Source organism: Cyprinodon tularosa, unplaced genomic scaffold (genome assembly GCF_016077235.1).
Source record: "Cyprinodon tularosa strain WSP-4 unplaced genomic scaffold, ASM1607723v1 ctg412, whole genome shotgun sequence".
Classification (NCBI taxonomy): domain Eukaryota; kingdom Metazoa; phylum Chordata; class Actinopteri; order Cyprinodontiformes; family Cyprinodontidae; genus Cyprinodon; species Cyprinodon tularosa.
The window spans coordinates 251,125-267,728 of record NW_024039133.1 but is presented as its reverse complement, the minus strand read 5'-3'; the positions used below and the strand labels follow the sequence as shown (position 1 = coordinate 267,728).

The window sequence follows — 16,604 nt, the reverse complement described above, 5'->3', positions numbered from 1 at the left end:
AATTTGTAATTTTACTGAATTGTCTGAAATAAAGTAATTCATTCATTCATAGCAAAACCCTTTCATGTTTGGGGAAATTGTCTTCTTCCTAAATTGTGCGATGCATAGACGTTTCCATGTCATTTCTACTTAAAAGTGTATCAAAGTTGAACCAAATAATTGGGAGTCCATGAATATTTTTCCGATATCTTGGCTGATTTCTTCTGTTGCCAGTGGTGCTACACAGGGAAGCAGTTGGTATATATGTAGTGTCCTAAAATATAGTCACAGGAGTGCCTTCATTTAACGCAAATATTCAATTAAATTTAGCACCAATTCACAACACATGTCATCTCAAGGTACGTTACAGTTCACCAGATCATACAGTCAAATTGATTCAAAATTATCTATCTAAGGAAACCCAGTTGATTGCATCGACTCATTGACTCAAAGACAATTCCCCAGACTAAGCATGATTAGTGTGAGTATTGCAGATTAAAAGATGACGAAGCCAAGGCACCTTCACACAGGCTTTCCTTAAATGTTTAAATGTATAGTAAATCTGGTCTAAACAAGCTTTTCCATTTTAATGAAAACAACTATCATTCTCAACCCTTCACATTAATCTAACATTTAATGGAGAAAAAATATTTGATAAACATAGCTGACATTAAACAGCAAAGGTTTCATAATGGTTTTATTTCTGGAAGATAATAAAATTACCGTCTTTTTTATATAGTAGTAGTAAAGAGCTTTACAGTATATCTACATATATATACAGTCATCCAGAATCTGTAAAGCTGTACAATCTGGACAAGAAACAAAAATCTTATTTAAAAGTAAAATCCAACTGGCCTCATGTTTTTGGGAAAACCATCACTGCATACAGCTGGGGAATGAAGTCTATGTGTTAAGTAGCCCCATTGACCACCAATTTCACTGTTTAAAAACAGATAACTTTGTCAGCCCTTTTGCATCACTGAAAATTTACTGTCTTCATTTTAACATAAGCAGATCTGAAGTTTGAAGGTTCCCCATTTTCCTGTTAAATAGGCAATTTAAGTTCAAGGAAGAGAGGCCAAATCTAAGGGGTCTGCTAAGTGGACGATGTTAAGTGTTGCAGAAAATAGATGATCTAATTATGTCTGGGGGTTTTAATATCCACAAACGTTAGGTATGGGAAATAAAACCAATATCTTTTAGGTAAATTTGAGTAGCCAGTTAAGTCATTCTGCCTGATGTTCTTCACATGGTATATGTTGGTTGGAAATGCTCGGTGTAATGTTTGGGCTATACGAAGAGGGAATTAAAATATGCTATTTATAGGCACAAATTATGAAAACAATTAGCTGTAAGGTTGTATCCTGGGTTCATTCTAGCATAAGTTCATGAGTGGATATTTTTAGCATCCCTTTGTGACGCAGATTCATATAAAATAATTCATACAACAAATCTATCTGTCTGTCACTCATCTATTTGTCCATCTCTCCATCTGTACATCTGCCTATCTAATCTGTGATTAACAAGACTTGTTTTCTAACACTACTGTCAAATCCCTTACATCTGGGAGGTACCTCTGCTTGTGTACATTGTTTACTGACGTCAGTAACTGAGTAAGAAGCAGAGCCCACTCATATCCTCATCATATAAGCCTTTTTTTTTCTCTTTCTTTCTCTGAGCCTATGATGTTTTGGCTCCAGTGATTTGAAAAAGTGGACTTATCTTATTAGGATAAATAGGACAGATCTAGAAACTGGGCAGTGGATGATGATGTGACTTGATGAAATTTTGAGCAGCCATTGACCTTTTTTTTCTTTTTCCCTTTGCTCCTCTCATGCATGCTCCCGGGAGTATACCCAAATTGGATCTGTTTGTTGATGTCTCATAATGTTGGACCCTCTTCTGGAGCTCATTATAGAGACACATTTCTCCTGTCAGGGTTGTCTCTTTATAGATTGACTCCGGCCTCACAACAGCAGCAAGCAGGCAACACAGGCTTCATCATAACCCATCATCTTATATGATTCTGATTATCCTTCATTAGCAAACAGACTCACTCCAAATCTGTGTTTGCAGATGGTGCTTTGAGAGAGATTGCTGAAAAAAACTATTAGCTGCTGAAGGGGCAAATTAAGCTGAACGTAAATTTGTCTCCAAGCAGAATTTGCTCACACACCTTTCATTTTTATTGCAAGTTTAATTAACATAATGCGCACATTTTAAATTAACACAATCTGAATAGTAACAAGATATAGAAAAGTTTATGGGTTTAGTTCACACTATGATTGTTAACACTTGTATGTAAAAAGAGGAATGCAGGCAAAAGACAAATAATCACATTTAGAATTACTAACAAAAAAAGGTTTGACCTTTAATCAAATCACTTCCTGCTAAAGTGTTTTGAGCAAATGCCCATTCTCAGCATGGTGCAAATTTTCAATCAGGTGGAAGAAATTTGAATCAGAATCAGAAGCCTTTCTAATAATGTATCTTACTAAAGCAGAGGCAGTGGTGTAATATATTTGTAGATGCCTTAGTGTAGTTTTAGAAGGAGAAGATGTATGGATGTATTTATGCAATTAAGGGGCTTTTTGTTGTTGTGATCCTAGAGATGTGGATCAGTACAAGCATAAAACCATTTATTCAATCATTAGGATATAAGATATAAGAAATGTTAACATAAAATCTTTAAGTCCTGTCCTTTCAGCTTAAATGTGTTCATTTAAAATAATCTATCAATATATCAGTGAGTTAGTCTCTTTTTGGAATACCTCCTATTAATTTATTTATCATTAATTGTTCTTTTTAAATTGACTCTTAAAAAAAATTGGTAAATCCTTCATATTTTTTTATTTTTATTTAATACTGCCTGATGATTCCCCCACACCCCCACCTCGTTTTCATTGTCTAAACATTTATAAATCAACTAGGAGTGTTTTTTTTTTTTTTTTTTTTTTTACATTTTGCGTTGATAAAAATTTTGAGCAACTCAACTTTGGATTTTTCCTCTTTTTTTTTTTTTTAATTCCCAATAAAAGAAACATTTTTCTTGTTGTTTTCATAGGCTACTTAACTTGCAAGGCATTAAAAAAAGAGAGAGAGAGAGAGGCTCTGATCAAAATCCTTCCAGGGAAAATAAAAATGTAATCTAATATATTATTTATGGTTTGTTCATTAATTTAATGAATTTACAGAAAATGTACCAGTTTGAAAGCCGTGTTTGGACCTTTATTTGTTGCAATTGCATATTTCATGATACAGGCTTTAAATCTTACCCTGCAACATACTTTCAATATCTGTTTTAGGCATACTGATATTACATGTACAGCTGGAAAAAAACCAAAATGAAACAAGTAAATAAATGAATAATTAAAATCTAATTCCCCTTTGTATGCATTTGGATTGACACTAGTTTATTATCCCAAAGGAATTGAGAAGATAAGCTGTTATTATTAGATTTATGGCAGAAATGTAATATTTTACTGATTTCAACATTGATTCTAAGGCAATTAAATTGTATCTTAGGTGTTTGAGGATGATTCTAAATCAGATGACCACCAAACCATGATGAGTACTCCTATTGATTACATGATTTTCCATTATTTACATATCGTCTGAACTCATGCTGCTTAAACTGAACTAAACGAGTGATAAAAGTTTTCCCACATACTTCCCCCTGGTCTTAATTCCAAGGATGACTGAGGTATGCACTACATTGCAGACATATACTTGCTGAACTGGCCTCACAGTGAGTCGGTCCGCCCAACTGTTAATTTAAATATAGACACATGCAATTCTACAGGAAAATCTCATTGTGTAGGATGCACCAGTTGATAAGTACTTCCTATTAGAAAATGACTCAAACTGATGGCTACAAAGATGTTCAGTGATGTTATCTGTCCAGTCACTAATTTCCCCTGTCTGAATTTCTTTTATGTGTTTTATTGAAATAAATCCTCCCTGAAATCCATGAAATTTTCCCTGATGTGAGTCAAACTGCACTACAGCTTTATATATTAGAAGTTAACAAATTTAAAGGAGATAATTGTGAATAAAGAGGGACGTAAAATCTAAATCTATAAAGAATGCTAAAAATAATCAAAATAACTGATGCGTTGCTCAGTTTAATGTGCACGTTAAAGCAGGTTTTATAGGGGCTGACTTTAACTTGACTCAGTAACACTGTAGGAAAAATGGGCGTGCAGGTGGAACAGTGGTTAGCGTGCATGACCAATGTATGGAGGGCTTAGTCCTTGCCGTGGACGACCCAGGTTCGACTCTGGCCTGTGGTCCTTTCTCGCACGTCTCTCCCCCTCTCTCATACCCCCTTTCCTGTCAGCCTACTGTCAAAAGAAAAAAAAAAGCCAAAAATGAGCCACTAGTGCCATGAAAACTAAAAAATATATATAGCAGGCAAAATAGCACATAAAATAGAGCAAGTGACCATAACATGTTTTAAAAAAGACAAAATATTTTTAAAATGAGAAATTATTTACTAAATTGAAATCTTGTTTTCCCCCCCCCCCCATAAATATTTTTGTACCTCCAGGGCTGTCTAGGGATTTAGAAGTGACATGTTAGACAGTGCTTCCCCCCTCCATTTTAATAGAGCTTGGCAATTTTAGAAGACAGATCATCATCCCCCTAACAGAGTATAAAAGTCTTACAAGGAATGCTTGACTGCTGCTGGGATCCTGGCAAACCAAAAATCTGTATTTCTTTCTTATCTGATCTCTACCAGAGCGAGAAATGAGAAACAAGAGAGTTCTGTCACCCCATTCTAAAGTCATCATACCACAAAGTCTGGACCTGCTTCACTGATACTGAAAAAAATACTCAGAAAACATTGACAGATATTGAGGTGACATTTTAGATGACCCCCTTAAACCCTCGCTGCCTTTAATTTACCAGCAGCTGAGCTGTTCTTAGCCTCATAATAGACCCGCTTTTTCCCTTATCTTGGAAGATTTGTTTTCTTGTTCATTGTCTTCCTCAAAAATTGCTAGAATGTTCAGAAAAAATGTAAAAAAATAATTCTTGTTTGTTATTTATTGATTTTAAATTCATCCAGATCGAATATCTCAGATAATTTTTTTCTGTATTACAACTTGCGCAGCATAAAAATGTTCAGGTATCAGTGTTACAGCTCAGTTTCTTATTGTCTGTCAGTCAAAGAAAAAAGATGTTTTCTGTTGTTATTTTTTAAGCTGAGATTGAATGCCAGAGCTGTCAGTTGTATCTGCTGTCATTTTCTGGATGGAAATCTAAAAACATTCATATAAGCTCTAGTCCTTAAAAACAAATAGAAAGATAAACATATTGCAAGTTATATTTTAAGCTTTACATTAAAGGCTAATGTCACCAACAGTCTGTGAAATTGTTTTTAAATTGGTTTCATTTTCTCACAGTGAACTATTGCTTTGATGGTTATACAGTGATGGTGACAGTACATATTTGAATGCTTAAGTATATTTTTTGGGAGCCTGATTTGATTTCCCTCTCAGTTGGATAGGACAGAAGTGATAAAGAGCAACTTACACCCGATCTTCGGGAAGGTTTTCGGTCTGGATTACTACTTTGAGGAGGTGCAGAAGCTGCGATTTGAAGTTTATGACATCCACGGGACCCACAGCATAGGGACCCGTGATGATGACTTTCTGGGAGGCATGGAATGCACACTTGGCCAGGTAGGTAGATTCTACTATTTTGTGAGCTCAGTTTGCTGATATTCTTAAAAAAAGAACATGACTAAGAATGACCTAATCAGTTCAAAGCGACTCATATCCCTGATGTTAGCTACCTGATAATGGGTTTTGCTGCCAGCAGGTCTAGCTTTATGATTGATTATTGCTACTGCTGTTGATGACGCAGAGCCCTTTGCAATCCTCCTATTTGCACTGGCCTGAAAGGTACTTTGCTGATGTCTTTTGTTGCAGATTGTGGCCCAGAAGAAGATGATAAAACCTTTGCTGCTGAAGTACGGGAAATATGCCGGCAAGTCCACAATCACAGTAAGCTTTTTACCGAGTGTTTAGATTTGAAAATAACCGTCATCATCTTACACACATTATGTGCTCTTAGTCTGTGTTTCCTGCTTTAAATAGATCTTTCCCATTTTTTCTTTTCCTTTTACCTGAACTGTTCATGAGAATAATCTTTCTTAATAATCCTGTCCTTTTTTTGCACCATGCAGAATCATTCCTAATAAACACAGTAACACACAGTTCAGGAAAAGCAGATGAAGAAATAATGAACAAATAGTGCTTTTAAGAAATATTCATAACTCTGGAACTGTGGCAAGTTTAGTCAAGTTACAACAACAAATGATGAATCAACACAAAGCCGTAAGCAACTTTTGATTAGAAGTAAAAGAAAAAAATATTTTCAAACTTTTTATCAATATAAAGTTTAAAAGTATGTTCTGCATTTTTTGAGCCTACAGTCAGCGGCTTGCTACAACTCTCGACAATTCCACAAAATATGCCACCTAGTAGGCTTCAAACTATGCATCGATCATCATATTTGCACTACACAGCAAATTTTCAAATCTCTTTAAATAGAATGAGACTCAGTGTTATACTGCATTTTGCACCATTTATATTTATCTATTTTTGCACTGCTCTCCTACGCTGTTTACATTCTGATCACTGCTGCACTTTATTAATGGAGATGTCCATTTCAACTGCTAAGTTGCTCTTTCACTGTTGAAAAGCTGTATGCTTTTCGTTTTGTGTACACTCTGTGTATACAAAACAACAATAAAGTCTGTCTATGTAGTCTATGTAAAGACTGATTTTTTAAATTAATTTTTCCTTTCAAAATCACACAAACACCCTCACATAAGATGCTAAATGTAATTTATAAAGACAACAAATTTTGGGGAGTTGCGGCCTAGTGGTTAGGGCAGTGGTCTCCAACCCTGGTCCTCAAGATCTACTGTCCTACAGATTTTAGATGCATCCCTGCTTCAACACAGCTGAATCAAATGATTGATTACCTTTTCAAGCCATTCATTTGATTCAGCTGTGTTGAAGCAGGGATGCATCTAAAATCTGTAGGACAGTAGATCTTGAGGACCAGGGTTGGAGACCACTGGGTTAGGGCATAGAGCCTGAAATCCTGAGGTTCTGACTGCCACTCCTGGTCTCTGAGCAAGATCCTTAACCCCACAATGCTTCCCGATGATGGCAGCACACTGCTCCCCAAAGGATGGGTTAAATGCAAAGGTAAATTTCTCCAATGTCAGATCAGTAAAATTCAATTATTATTATTATTACAAGCTTTTCCTCCAGGATTAATTTCTATTTAGGTCTATCTGCTCCCAAGACCTACTGTCACTTATGGATAAAACAGTGCAATGCAGCACATAACACTTTACATGTAATGTTGCACAGGTCTCATCTGACCATAGCTCCTTTGCCTCATGTGTTAGTTCCCTATAGCTGGAATCAAACTGTAAACAGTTAGCAATTATTAAAAAAACATAAATAATAGGGATATAAATACTTAGTGAGGTAAGGTGGAAAGGAGAAAAAAAAATAAATTCCTAATTAAATGATTTAATACCAGAGCAAGATTTTATTTCCCCTCTTGAAGTTGTTAACATTAGCACAGGAATGTTAAACGAGGGAGTTTTTGCATCCTTTTGGGGAATAGAAGAATAACAAAAGCAAGTTCATAATGTTGATTCTTTCATCCCCCAGATAACATGAGACATTTATTACAGAACGCACCACTAGGTAGTCCTTGGATAATAATCCAGTATATCTTACCAAATGGATGTCTCCTTAGATGCAACAGAGGCAATTTAGAGGATATAAACAGGAAGGATATTTTTGTAGATCATTAGTTGTGCTGTGAGATACAATTTAAGCTCGTTAAATGAAAACTAAGATAGCCGGCCCCCCAATTCAAAAACGTCCGATAAAGTAATTATAACAACTCAGAGGAACACGAGAGAAGTGAGGAGTTAATGAACCTCTGTGAAGAATAATGGGAATATTTTTAAGCAAAAGGTGAACAAATATCTTTTAATGGGTTAATAAAGATGGAACAACAACCGCTCAGATACCAACACCAAGGGCTGGATATTATTGGTAAATTTATATGATCACAGCAGAAGTGGTGAAGTTGTAATTGGTTATGAACTGGATTTTTGCTTTGCCCCTCAGAGCCTTGAACCGCCTCATATTGTTAATATATATATAAAAGTTGTTGTTTGCATCGTTCATACAAGCTTACTTTCCAAAAGATTTGCATTTTTTCCACTATGACTTAGACAACTTTTATTGTCATTTAGTTTTTTTTTCATTTTGTATACTCACAGGGCCGGATTTATCAAAATTGGATCTTGTGGCAGGTGCAAAACTGTTGGAGACACCCTATTTAAATGATGGTTTTGCGCATTTTGTGGTTTGCGGCAAAGTAGTTTGTACAAACTAGTGCATTACGAAATTTAAATCTTGCAGTGACACCCCCTCCCAAAAAAAAAATATATATATAGTATATATATATAGTACTATATATATACTATATATATATAGTATTATCTGTGTAATCTGTTGAGTTAGCTTTGTTTTTTTTAAGTTTAAGGTTTCATTTAAACCATTTTATCTTAAAGTGATTTTGGTAACAACACTGCTATCATATGAAATGTGTTCTTTATGGAGTGTTGGAAATGTACTTATATATGGTATATATATATATATATATATATATATATATATATATATATATATATATATATATATATACATATACATATATATATATATATATATATATATATATATATATATATATATATGTATATGTATATGTATATATATATATATATATGTATATGTATATGTATATGTATATGTATATGTATATGTATATATATATATGTATATGTATATGTATATGTATATATATATGTTTTTTAAGATATTGGCTTTTGTGCCACATGAACAAGTAATTTGGTGTTGAGCATTTCCTTTTAATGGCTTTCATGATCACTAGTAAAGTTAAATTAGATTCGCTCACATAGAGTGGGCTTTCAACAGCTGTAGAAACGGAATATAAATGCAAAATTCTAGCAGGGAGCAAACATAAATGGATAAGACAAGGAGCTCAAAGCAGCCTTAAGTCGGAGATGACCAGACTTGCGCAAAGTTTTACTAAATACGTTTCAACACCTATCCAGCAATCTTTGTCAGCTCTGTGTGTTAAAGGCACAGCTTTAGCAGCTTGGCTCAAACTAGAGCACAGTACTGACAATGACCCCTGGATAAGATTCAAAATGCTTTCAGAAAAACTGACCGAAAATCTGGTTGACTCAGATTTAAGCCTGATTTTTTAGTTACTATGATGAAACCGGATGACTGAGAATGCACAGGCTTACAAAACTAGAATTTCTCAAACTATGTTTACAATTATCTCATTGTTTTCTTTAGAGGAATGTTATTGTGAACTTTGGTTATTTTTCCCCAGTTCCAAAGACTAAGAATCATAATTACTGTTGGTAAACTCAGGAAAATAGTAATTTAAACTTACCATTAGAAAGAAACTTACAACACATAGGAAACGAGAAAAAAATATGTCTCCGATCTCTGGAATCCAGTCTGGGCTAAATCTGACCAAATTCCTATTGGTAATGGCAACCACAAAACATGTTTAAATTGGAGACAAGGAAGTGAAAGTCCAGGTGTCTCTGATTTAAGCCTCTTTTGTGGCCAAGTCATGTTGGAAATACAAAACTCAATGTTTAAAACAAAGCTTGACAAAAAACACATGGGCCACATATTACGGTATGTCTGCTGTTTCTTAAACCTGCCTGTTTCTCTTTAACCATCTCTGTATCGCTCCCTCGAACTGAAACCCACAAACATGCACAGTCCGAACCTTCATCATGAACAAGTAAAATCTTATACTTATACTGAATCCAGGTCTCAGTCCCTACAAAGATGGAAATCTGAGAATACGCATATGTAAACTCTACCTTCATGTTTTACAAACTGTTCAGCTTTCATTGTTCCTTGTTGCAGATGCCTTGTTATGCTTTCTGATAAAACAAGTTTTTTAATTTGTAAGCCATTACTGTCAGGTTTTGCCTGACCTCAGTCATGCTGGCTGCACAGCTCCACTTTCTGAAGCTTGATGTCAGGTTTCTGTCAGTTCCCAACAGCCAAACAAACTAAAGTCCTGAGTGTGGGAGAAAAGCAGCAGAGGATGCTCATTGATTCTAAAAACCCAGCAGCCCAAACTTTTTCTTTTGAACTGAAAAGTAAAAAAAAAAAAAAAAAAAGAAAGAAAGAAAGAAACAGGAAGCTTTCAGAACAGCTTAACTATTGCACCAGATTTTTTGTTGGGATTTTTTGAGAGTTAAAGCTGTGGTTTGAAACCATTACCTGTCAGATTGGAGCCTCACATTTTGCAGCTAATGGCTCTCTCCACATTTTGGCTTGACATGCACTCATTAAGCAAAGCGAAAAGCCACTTCATACTTTAACCTGAATTAAGCTGTCACTGTGATCCAAAGTGTAGTTACTTTCTGAAATAAAAAGTCATTTAAAAAAATGCAACCAGAAAAAACAAGTGTGCATTCTGCAATGAAAAAAATGCTTTAATTTTACTTGCTCAAAAGTGTAAAGTCTTTTTTTTTTATCTGTTTTTTTAAGAACACTGAGAGTACTCTAATTATTATTATTATTTTTTTATCATTTTATCTGGCAATTTTCTGTGAAGGTAAAATAAAACTAACATTGGCAGTGAATTCAGCTATTGTGAAAGTGTGAACCTCCCAATTATATATTGTACTTTGATACATTAGTGAACAGAAGGATTCTGGTCATCCTGAAGGTGTTTGGTTGTGTGGCTGTTAAAATAAGCCCAAACTTAAACACATATCTTAAAAATTTCTATTGACATTAGAAGTTTTTACAACTCAGCTGTCCACAGGGGATCATTTCAAAAGTCCTGATGTTTATTTAGATTTAAATTGTATTCATTCGGCTATATTATTGCATAGAGAATAGTCTCCTGTTAACCTTTCTGAGCAAGTCATTTTTGTTCTTTATTAAATACAGGTGCTGGTCATAAAATTAGAATATCATGAAAAAGTAGATTGATTTCAGTAATTCCATTTAAAAAGTGAAACTTGTATATTATATTCATACATTACATACAAACTCATATATTTCAGATGTTTATTTTGTTTAATTTTGATGATTACAAATGACAACAAATGAAAATCTCAAATTCATCATATCAGAAAATTAGAATATTGTGAAAAGGTTCAAAATTGATGGCCCCTGGTGCCACACTCTAATCAGCTAATTAACTCAAACCACCTGCAAAAGCCTTTAAATGGTCTTTCAGTCTAGTTCTATAGGCTACACAATCATGGGGAAGACTGCTGACTTGACAGTTGTCCAAAAGACGACCATCGACACCTTGCACAAGGAGGGCAAGACACAAAAGGTCATCGCTAAAGAGGCTGGCTGTTCACAGAGCTCAGTGTCCAAGCACATTAATAGAGAGGCGAAGGGAAGGAAAAGATGTGGTCGAAAAAAGTGTACAAGCAAGAGAGATAACCGCACCCTGGAGAGGATTGTGAAACAAAACCCATTCAAAAATGTGGGGGAGATTCACAAAGAGTGGACTGCAGCTGGAGTGAGTGCTTCAAGAACCACCACACACAGACGTATGAAAGACATGGGTTTCTGCTGTCGCATTCCTTGTGTCAAGCCACTCTTGAACCACAGACAGCGTCAGAAGCGTCTTGCCTGGGCTAAAGAGAAACAGGACTGGACTGCTGGTGAGTGGTCCAAAGTCATGTTCTCTGATGAAAGTAAATTTTGCATTTCCTTTGGAAATCAAGGTCCCAGAGTCTGGAGGAAAAGAAGAGAGGCACTTCATCCACGTTGCTTGAAGTCCAGTGTAAAGTTTCCACAGTCAGTGATGGTTTGGGGTGCCATGTCATCTGCTGGTGTTGGTCCATTGTGTTTTCTGAGGTCCAGGGTCAACGCAGCCACATACCAGGAAGTTTTAGAGCACTTCATGCTTCCTGCAGCTGACCAACTTTTTGGAGATGCAGATTTCATTTTCCAACAGGACTTGGCACCTGCACACAGTGCCAAAGCTACCAGTACCTGGTTGAAGGACCATGGTATCCCTGTTCTTAATTGGCCAGCAAACTCTCCTGACCTTAACCCCATAGAAAATCTATGGGGTATTGTGAAGAAGAAGATGCAATACACCAGACCCAACAATTCAGAAGAGCTAAAAGCCACTATTAGAGCAACCTGGGCTATCATAACACCTGAGCAGTGCCACAGACTGATCGACTCCATGCCACGCCGCATTGCTGCAGTAATACAGGCCAAAGGAGGCCCAACTAAATACTGAGTGCTGTACATGCTCATACTTTTCATGTTCATACTTTTCAGTTGGCCAACATTTCTATAAATCCTTTGTTTTTATTGGTCTTCAGTAATATTCTAATTTTCTGATATGATGAATTTGAGATTTTCATTTGTTGTCATTTGTAATCATCAAAATTAAACAAAATAAACATCTGAAATATATGAGTTTGTATGTAATGTATGAATATAATATACAAGTTTCACTTTTTAAATGGAATTACTGAAATCAATCTACTTTTTCATGATATTCTAATTTTATGACCAGCACCTGTATGAGTTCATAGGAGAGTTGACAAGCTGACTGAGACCCCTCCAGTGTGATTTAGCTGTTGGTTTGCTTGAGTTATTTCCTCTTCAATATTTTAAGTGTTTTACATAAATTGAAACTGGATTTGCTGGGACCTCCATTGCTGGAGAAGCTAAGATGTTTTCCTCTTATTGTAAATGCAGGGCGGGCAACTTGTCAACAAACCTTGGAGTGAGATGTAATAAGAATTTGGACAGGCAACATTTTTCATGGTTCGATTCAAAGGCTCTGAGGATAGCTGCAGCTATAGGTTGTAGGTTTTCAGAGGATTTAATAGAATCAAAGTGGCAAAATGTGGAATTTTTATAGCGCAGTAAGGGCAGGATTTATCAAGATCCAATTTTGCGTGCAGTAATTTGCGCTCGCAAACTGGAATTTTGCGCGAGGGGCCGAACCATGGTTTGCGGGTGATTTAACAAGAGCGATTGCGTAACTGGTGGCAGGTGCAAAACTGTTGGAGACGCCCTATTTAAATGATGGTTTTGCGCGTTTTGTGGTTTGCGGCAAAGTAGTTTGTAGAAACTAGTGCATTAAGAAAGTTTAATCTTACAGTGAGACCCCCACCCCCTCATATAAAAAATAAAAAATAAAAATAATAATAAAAAAAAAAAAAAATATATATATATATACATATATATATATATATATATATATATATATATATATATATATATATATATATATATATATATATATATATATATATATATATATATATATTTATAACTTTGGCAACCTTTATTCCCTAAGGTGGTATGTGGCTGATTTTCTACTTCACTGCAGTAAAAAAAAAAAACTGGTGTTTTGTATTGGCCTGTAGAAAACTGCACACATACCAAATGGCTCACAAGAAGTGACTGTGGATGAGATTACTGCGCGTACGCATCCCCGCAGCATTGGCATGTTGCTCCACAGGCGCAGGGGGGAGGTCGGGGTTCTCCGGTAGGGCGTCAGGGGGACATGGCATTCAGAACGTCGGACAGCACTTCTCGCTGCATCCGTACGCTGGAATGACCCAGATGCAAAAAAGTGCAATGTTGCAAGGACTTTTGTGATATCCGGGGTATTGCGTGGGTCCTCCTTGTGGCTGGCTCCAAATCCATTCAGAGTTCCCCCAACAGCTTCAAAATGGCAATGCTGGAAAAACGATATGTTTTGATGATCGTTTCCTTGTTCATTCCAAAAATATTCACACGGAGTGAAAAAATGCGTTCTCTGCGTCTCCTTGCTTCATTTCTATGTCTCCTTCTTGCGACAATAACCGCTGCCATGTGTGTGCAATTACGCATACAGACCATTTGCACCTTCTTTTGAAACGTGTTAAATATAGAGTCAGATACCGTTAGCAAAATTGCTTTCAGTTTTCATAAATCACTTTGCGAGTGCTAAATTAATATATTTACATGTTCTCCTCCCACAAGACGCACTTTTGCGTGTAAACGCCCCATATTGCATATTCATTGCAGAAAAAGTACTAAATGGATAAGAGGCGCTATTTAGCACATTTTAAAGACCAAATCCTTTTAGCATGCTGTTGATAGATAAGTTTGTACATTTTTTAGCGTGCGCAGTGAAATAGCTTACGTTTTTATACACGCAAACCTTTGATAGATCCAGCCCTAAATGTTACTGAATAACAATAAGTGATTTCTAGTCATGTGGAAAATGTTTCATATATATATATATATATACGCTTGTCCCAATTGGGGTCGCGAGCGGTGCTGGTGCCTATCTCCAGCAGTCTATGGGCAAGAGGCAGGATACACCCTGGACAGGTTGCCAGTCCAATCGCAGGGCAACACAGGACAAACAACCATTCACACACACACTCACACCTAAGGACAATTTAGAGAAGCCAAATAACCTAACAGTTACTAACAGAGAACCCACGCATGCTCAGGGAGAGCATGCAAACTCCATGCAGAAAGACCCTGGGCTGGAAATCGAACCCAGTTCCTTCTTACAGCAGTGCTACCCACCGCGCCACTGAGCAGCCCTTGATGATTACCATTTAGCTGTATTTGATCAGCGGATGCTATTTTATTTATTAAATGTTATTCAAGCAACATTTTCCATCATATCTATAATTTCCTTTATTTTATTTTATACTATTGTGATTTGAAAGCATAGTTATCACAGGTTAACTTTCATTCCCCTCTGCTATAATAAGTTATCCAAGTTTTATTTGAAAAAAATAAATAAATAAATAATAATCAACACAATATTTGATGTATCTATGGATAAATTTTGAACCCACAACTGAAGACAATCACAAAAAGTATCAATCACTTAATAATTTTCCATGCAGGTTCATGCCGAGGAAATTTCTGGAAACAATGGGTATGTGGAGCTCTCCTTCTGTGCTAAGAAGCTGGATGATAAGGTGAGAAGAACCACACTTGTGTTACTAAATATAGATGGAAAGCCCTTTGGATCATAAGAGCTCAGATAAAATTGCACTCTTAATGTCTTGCTGTCTTGTGATATTGACCACTTTTCCGTCAACAGATAACAGTCAGAATGGATTGAAAATAACAGGATTATGACAGTATGAATGTCAACACAACAATCTAACATACAAATGAAATTACAACCCATCGCATGATGTCAAAAAGGAAATGTGTTTTTCTTCTGTCATCTTAAAGCAGGATGTTATTGACCCCAGCTGCTCTGGTCCACATATGTTCAAACTATCTGCCCAAGGCACATTTCAATCAAAAAGACAGCAGGGACCTTACATATACTTACAATTCTGATTATCTCCACTCACATTGTGTTCTCTGGAGAAGGCCTTGGGAGAGCGGTTGCATGGGGTGACCTTGATTCGTCATGGCACAGACAGCAAGACAGCAGGTGCATTTAGCTTTGAAAGTGCAGCAAGAAATTTGCCACCGCTCTGACAGCTAAATCGACTTGAACTCTGAACTGAGCAATTATTATTCAAGCCTTCCTGATAGTCCAACATTTCCTTTAAGGAAAGATGCTGTGAGATGCTTTGAGAATTCTGCTTCTCCTGTTGTGTCAAATATACCCCTAAAACATGGGTCCAACTCATTAGGTTTTGGCTCATTAGGCTCATGCAGTTTCTTTCTGGTTAACACACATGCCATACTATGTGTTCATTTAAATTAAAGACCAGATCTACTACACATAATTTATGTATCTGTGCAGACTAGTCATCAAAAAAACTAAATGCCAGTAGGGAGTGTTGATTTCAGGAAGGACAGATTCAACGCTTTTTGAGCTTGTTCTGCTGCAAAGTGTGATTTTTAAGAAATCTGTGCAATTTGTTAGATAATAGCATATTAGGTTAGAGAACAAGGAAGGAGAGAAGAAAATGTCAGATTGTGACTAACAAACTCTTTTATTTATGCTCTTTTAAGGCTGTTTTATCTACTGAAAAAATGACCTTGTCATTTTTAAATAATGTTACAGCTCAATTGTGAACAAGTACATGCTTGTCACTATCACTTTGTCCTCCAGTTTCACAGCAGTAGCATAGTGTGATGGTGTAAACAGTAAGTTAAAGGGGAGGGGATCAGACCAAACAGCAATGCTGAAACAAGAAGGAAAGGACAGTCAGCCAAATGTAATGTAAAAACAGGTAAAACATGTGACATCTAAAGTTCAACGACCACTTAGAAACACTTTTTTCTATGGTAAATGTGTTTTACTTTTACAGGTTTTAAGAGTAAAATATGTATAATACAGCTATTTGAGGACATTATTTCTCTTGGTAGCCATTTAAAAAATAACCTGTTGCATAGAAACTCTATTCTCCACTTTATTCCTCCAGGTCAGCCAAGGCCATGGGCCACATCCGACCCGTGATACGATTGCATCTGACCCATGAGATCATTTTATATATCTATTATTAATGGTTAGCTGAACAGTTATATAGTCTACTGCCA

General features: G+C 36.1%; 1 protein-coding gene across 2 annotated transcripts in view; it reads left to right on the top strand.

Annotated features, from left to right (window-relative positions):
• Positions 1 to 16,604, top strand: part of cpne7 (copine VII) — a 59,241-nt gene that overhangs the window by 2,643 nt on the left and 39,994 nt on the right. For both annotated transcript variants that reach the window (XM_038298721.1, XM_038298720.1), the window contains exons 3-5: positions 5,484 to 5,666; positions 5,916 to 5,990; positions 15,002 to 15,076. In XM_038298721.1, the coding sequence (XP_038154649.1) occupies positions 5,484 to 5,666; positions 5,916 to 5,990; positions 15,002 to 15,076 (333 nt within the window). The remainder of the gene's footprint in view (positions 1 to 5,483; positions 5,667 to 5,915; positions 5,991 to 15,001; positions 15,077 to 16,604) is intronic.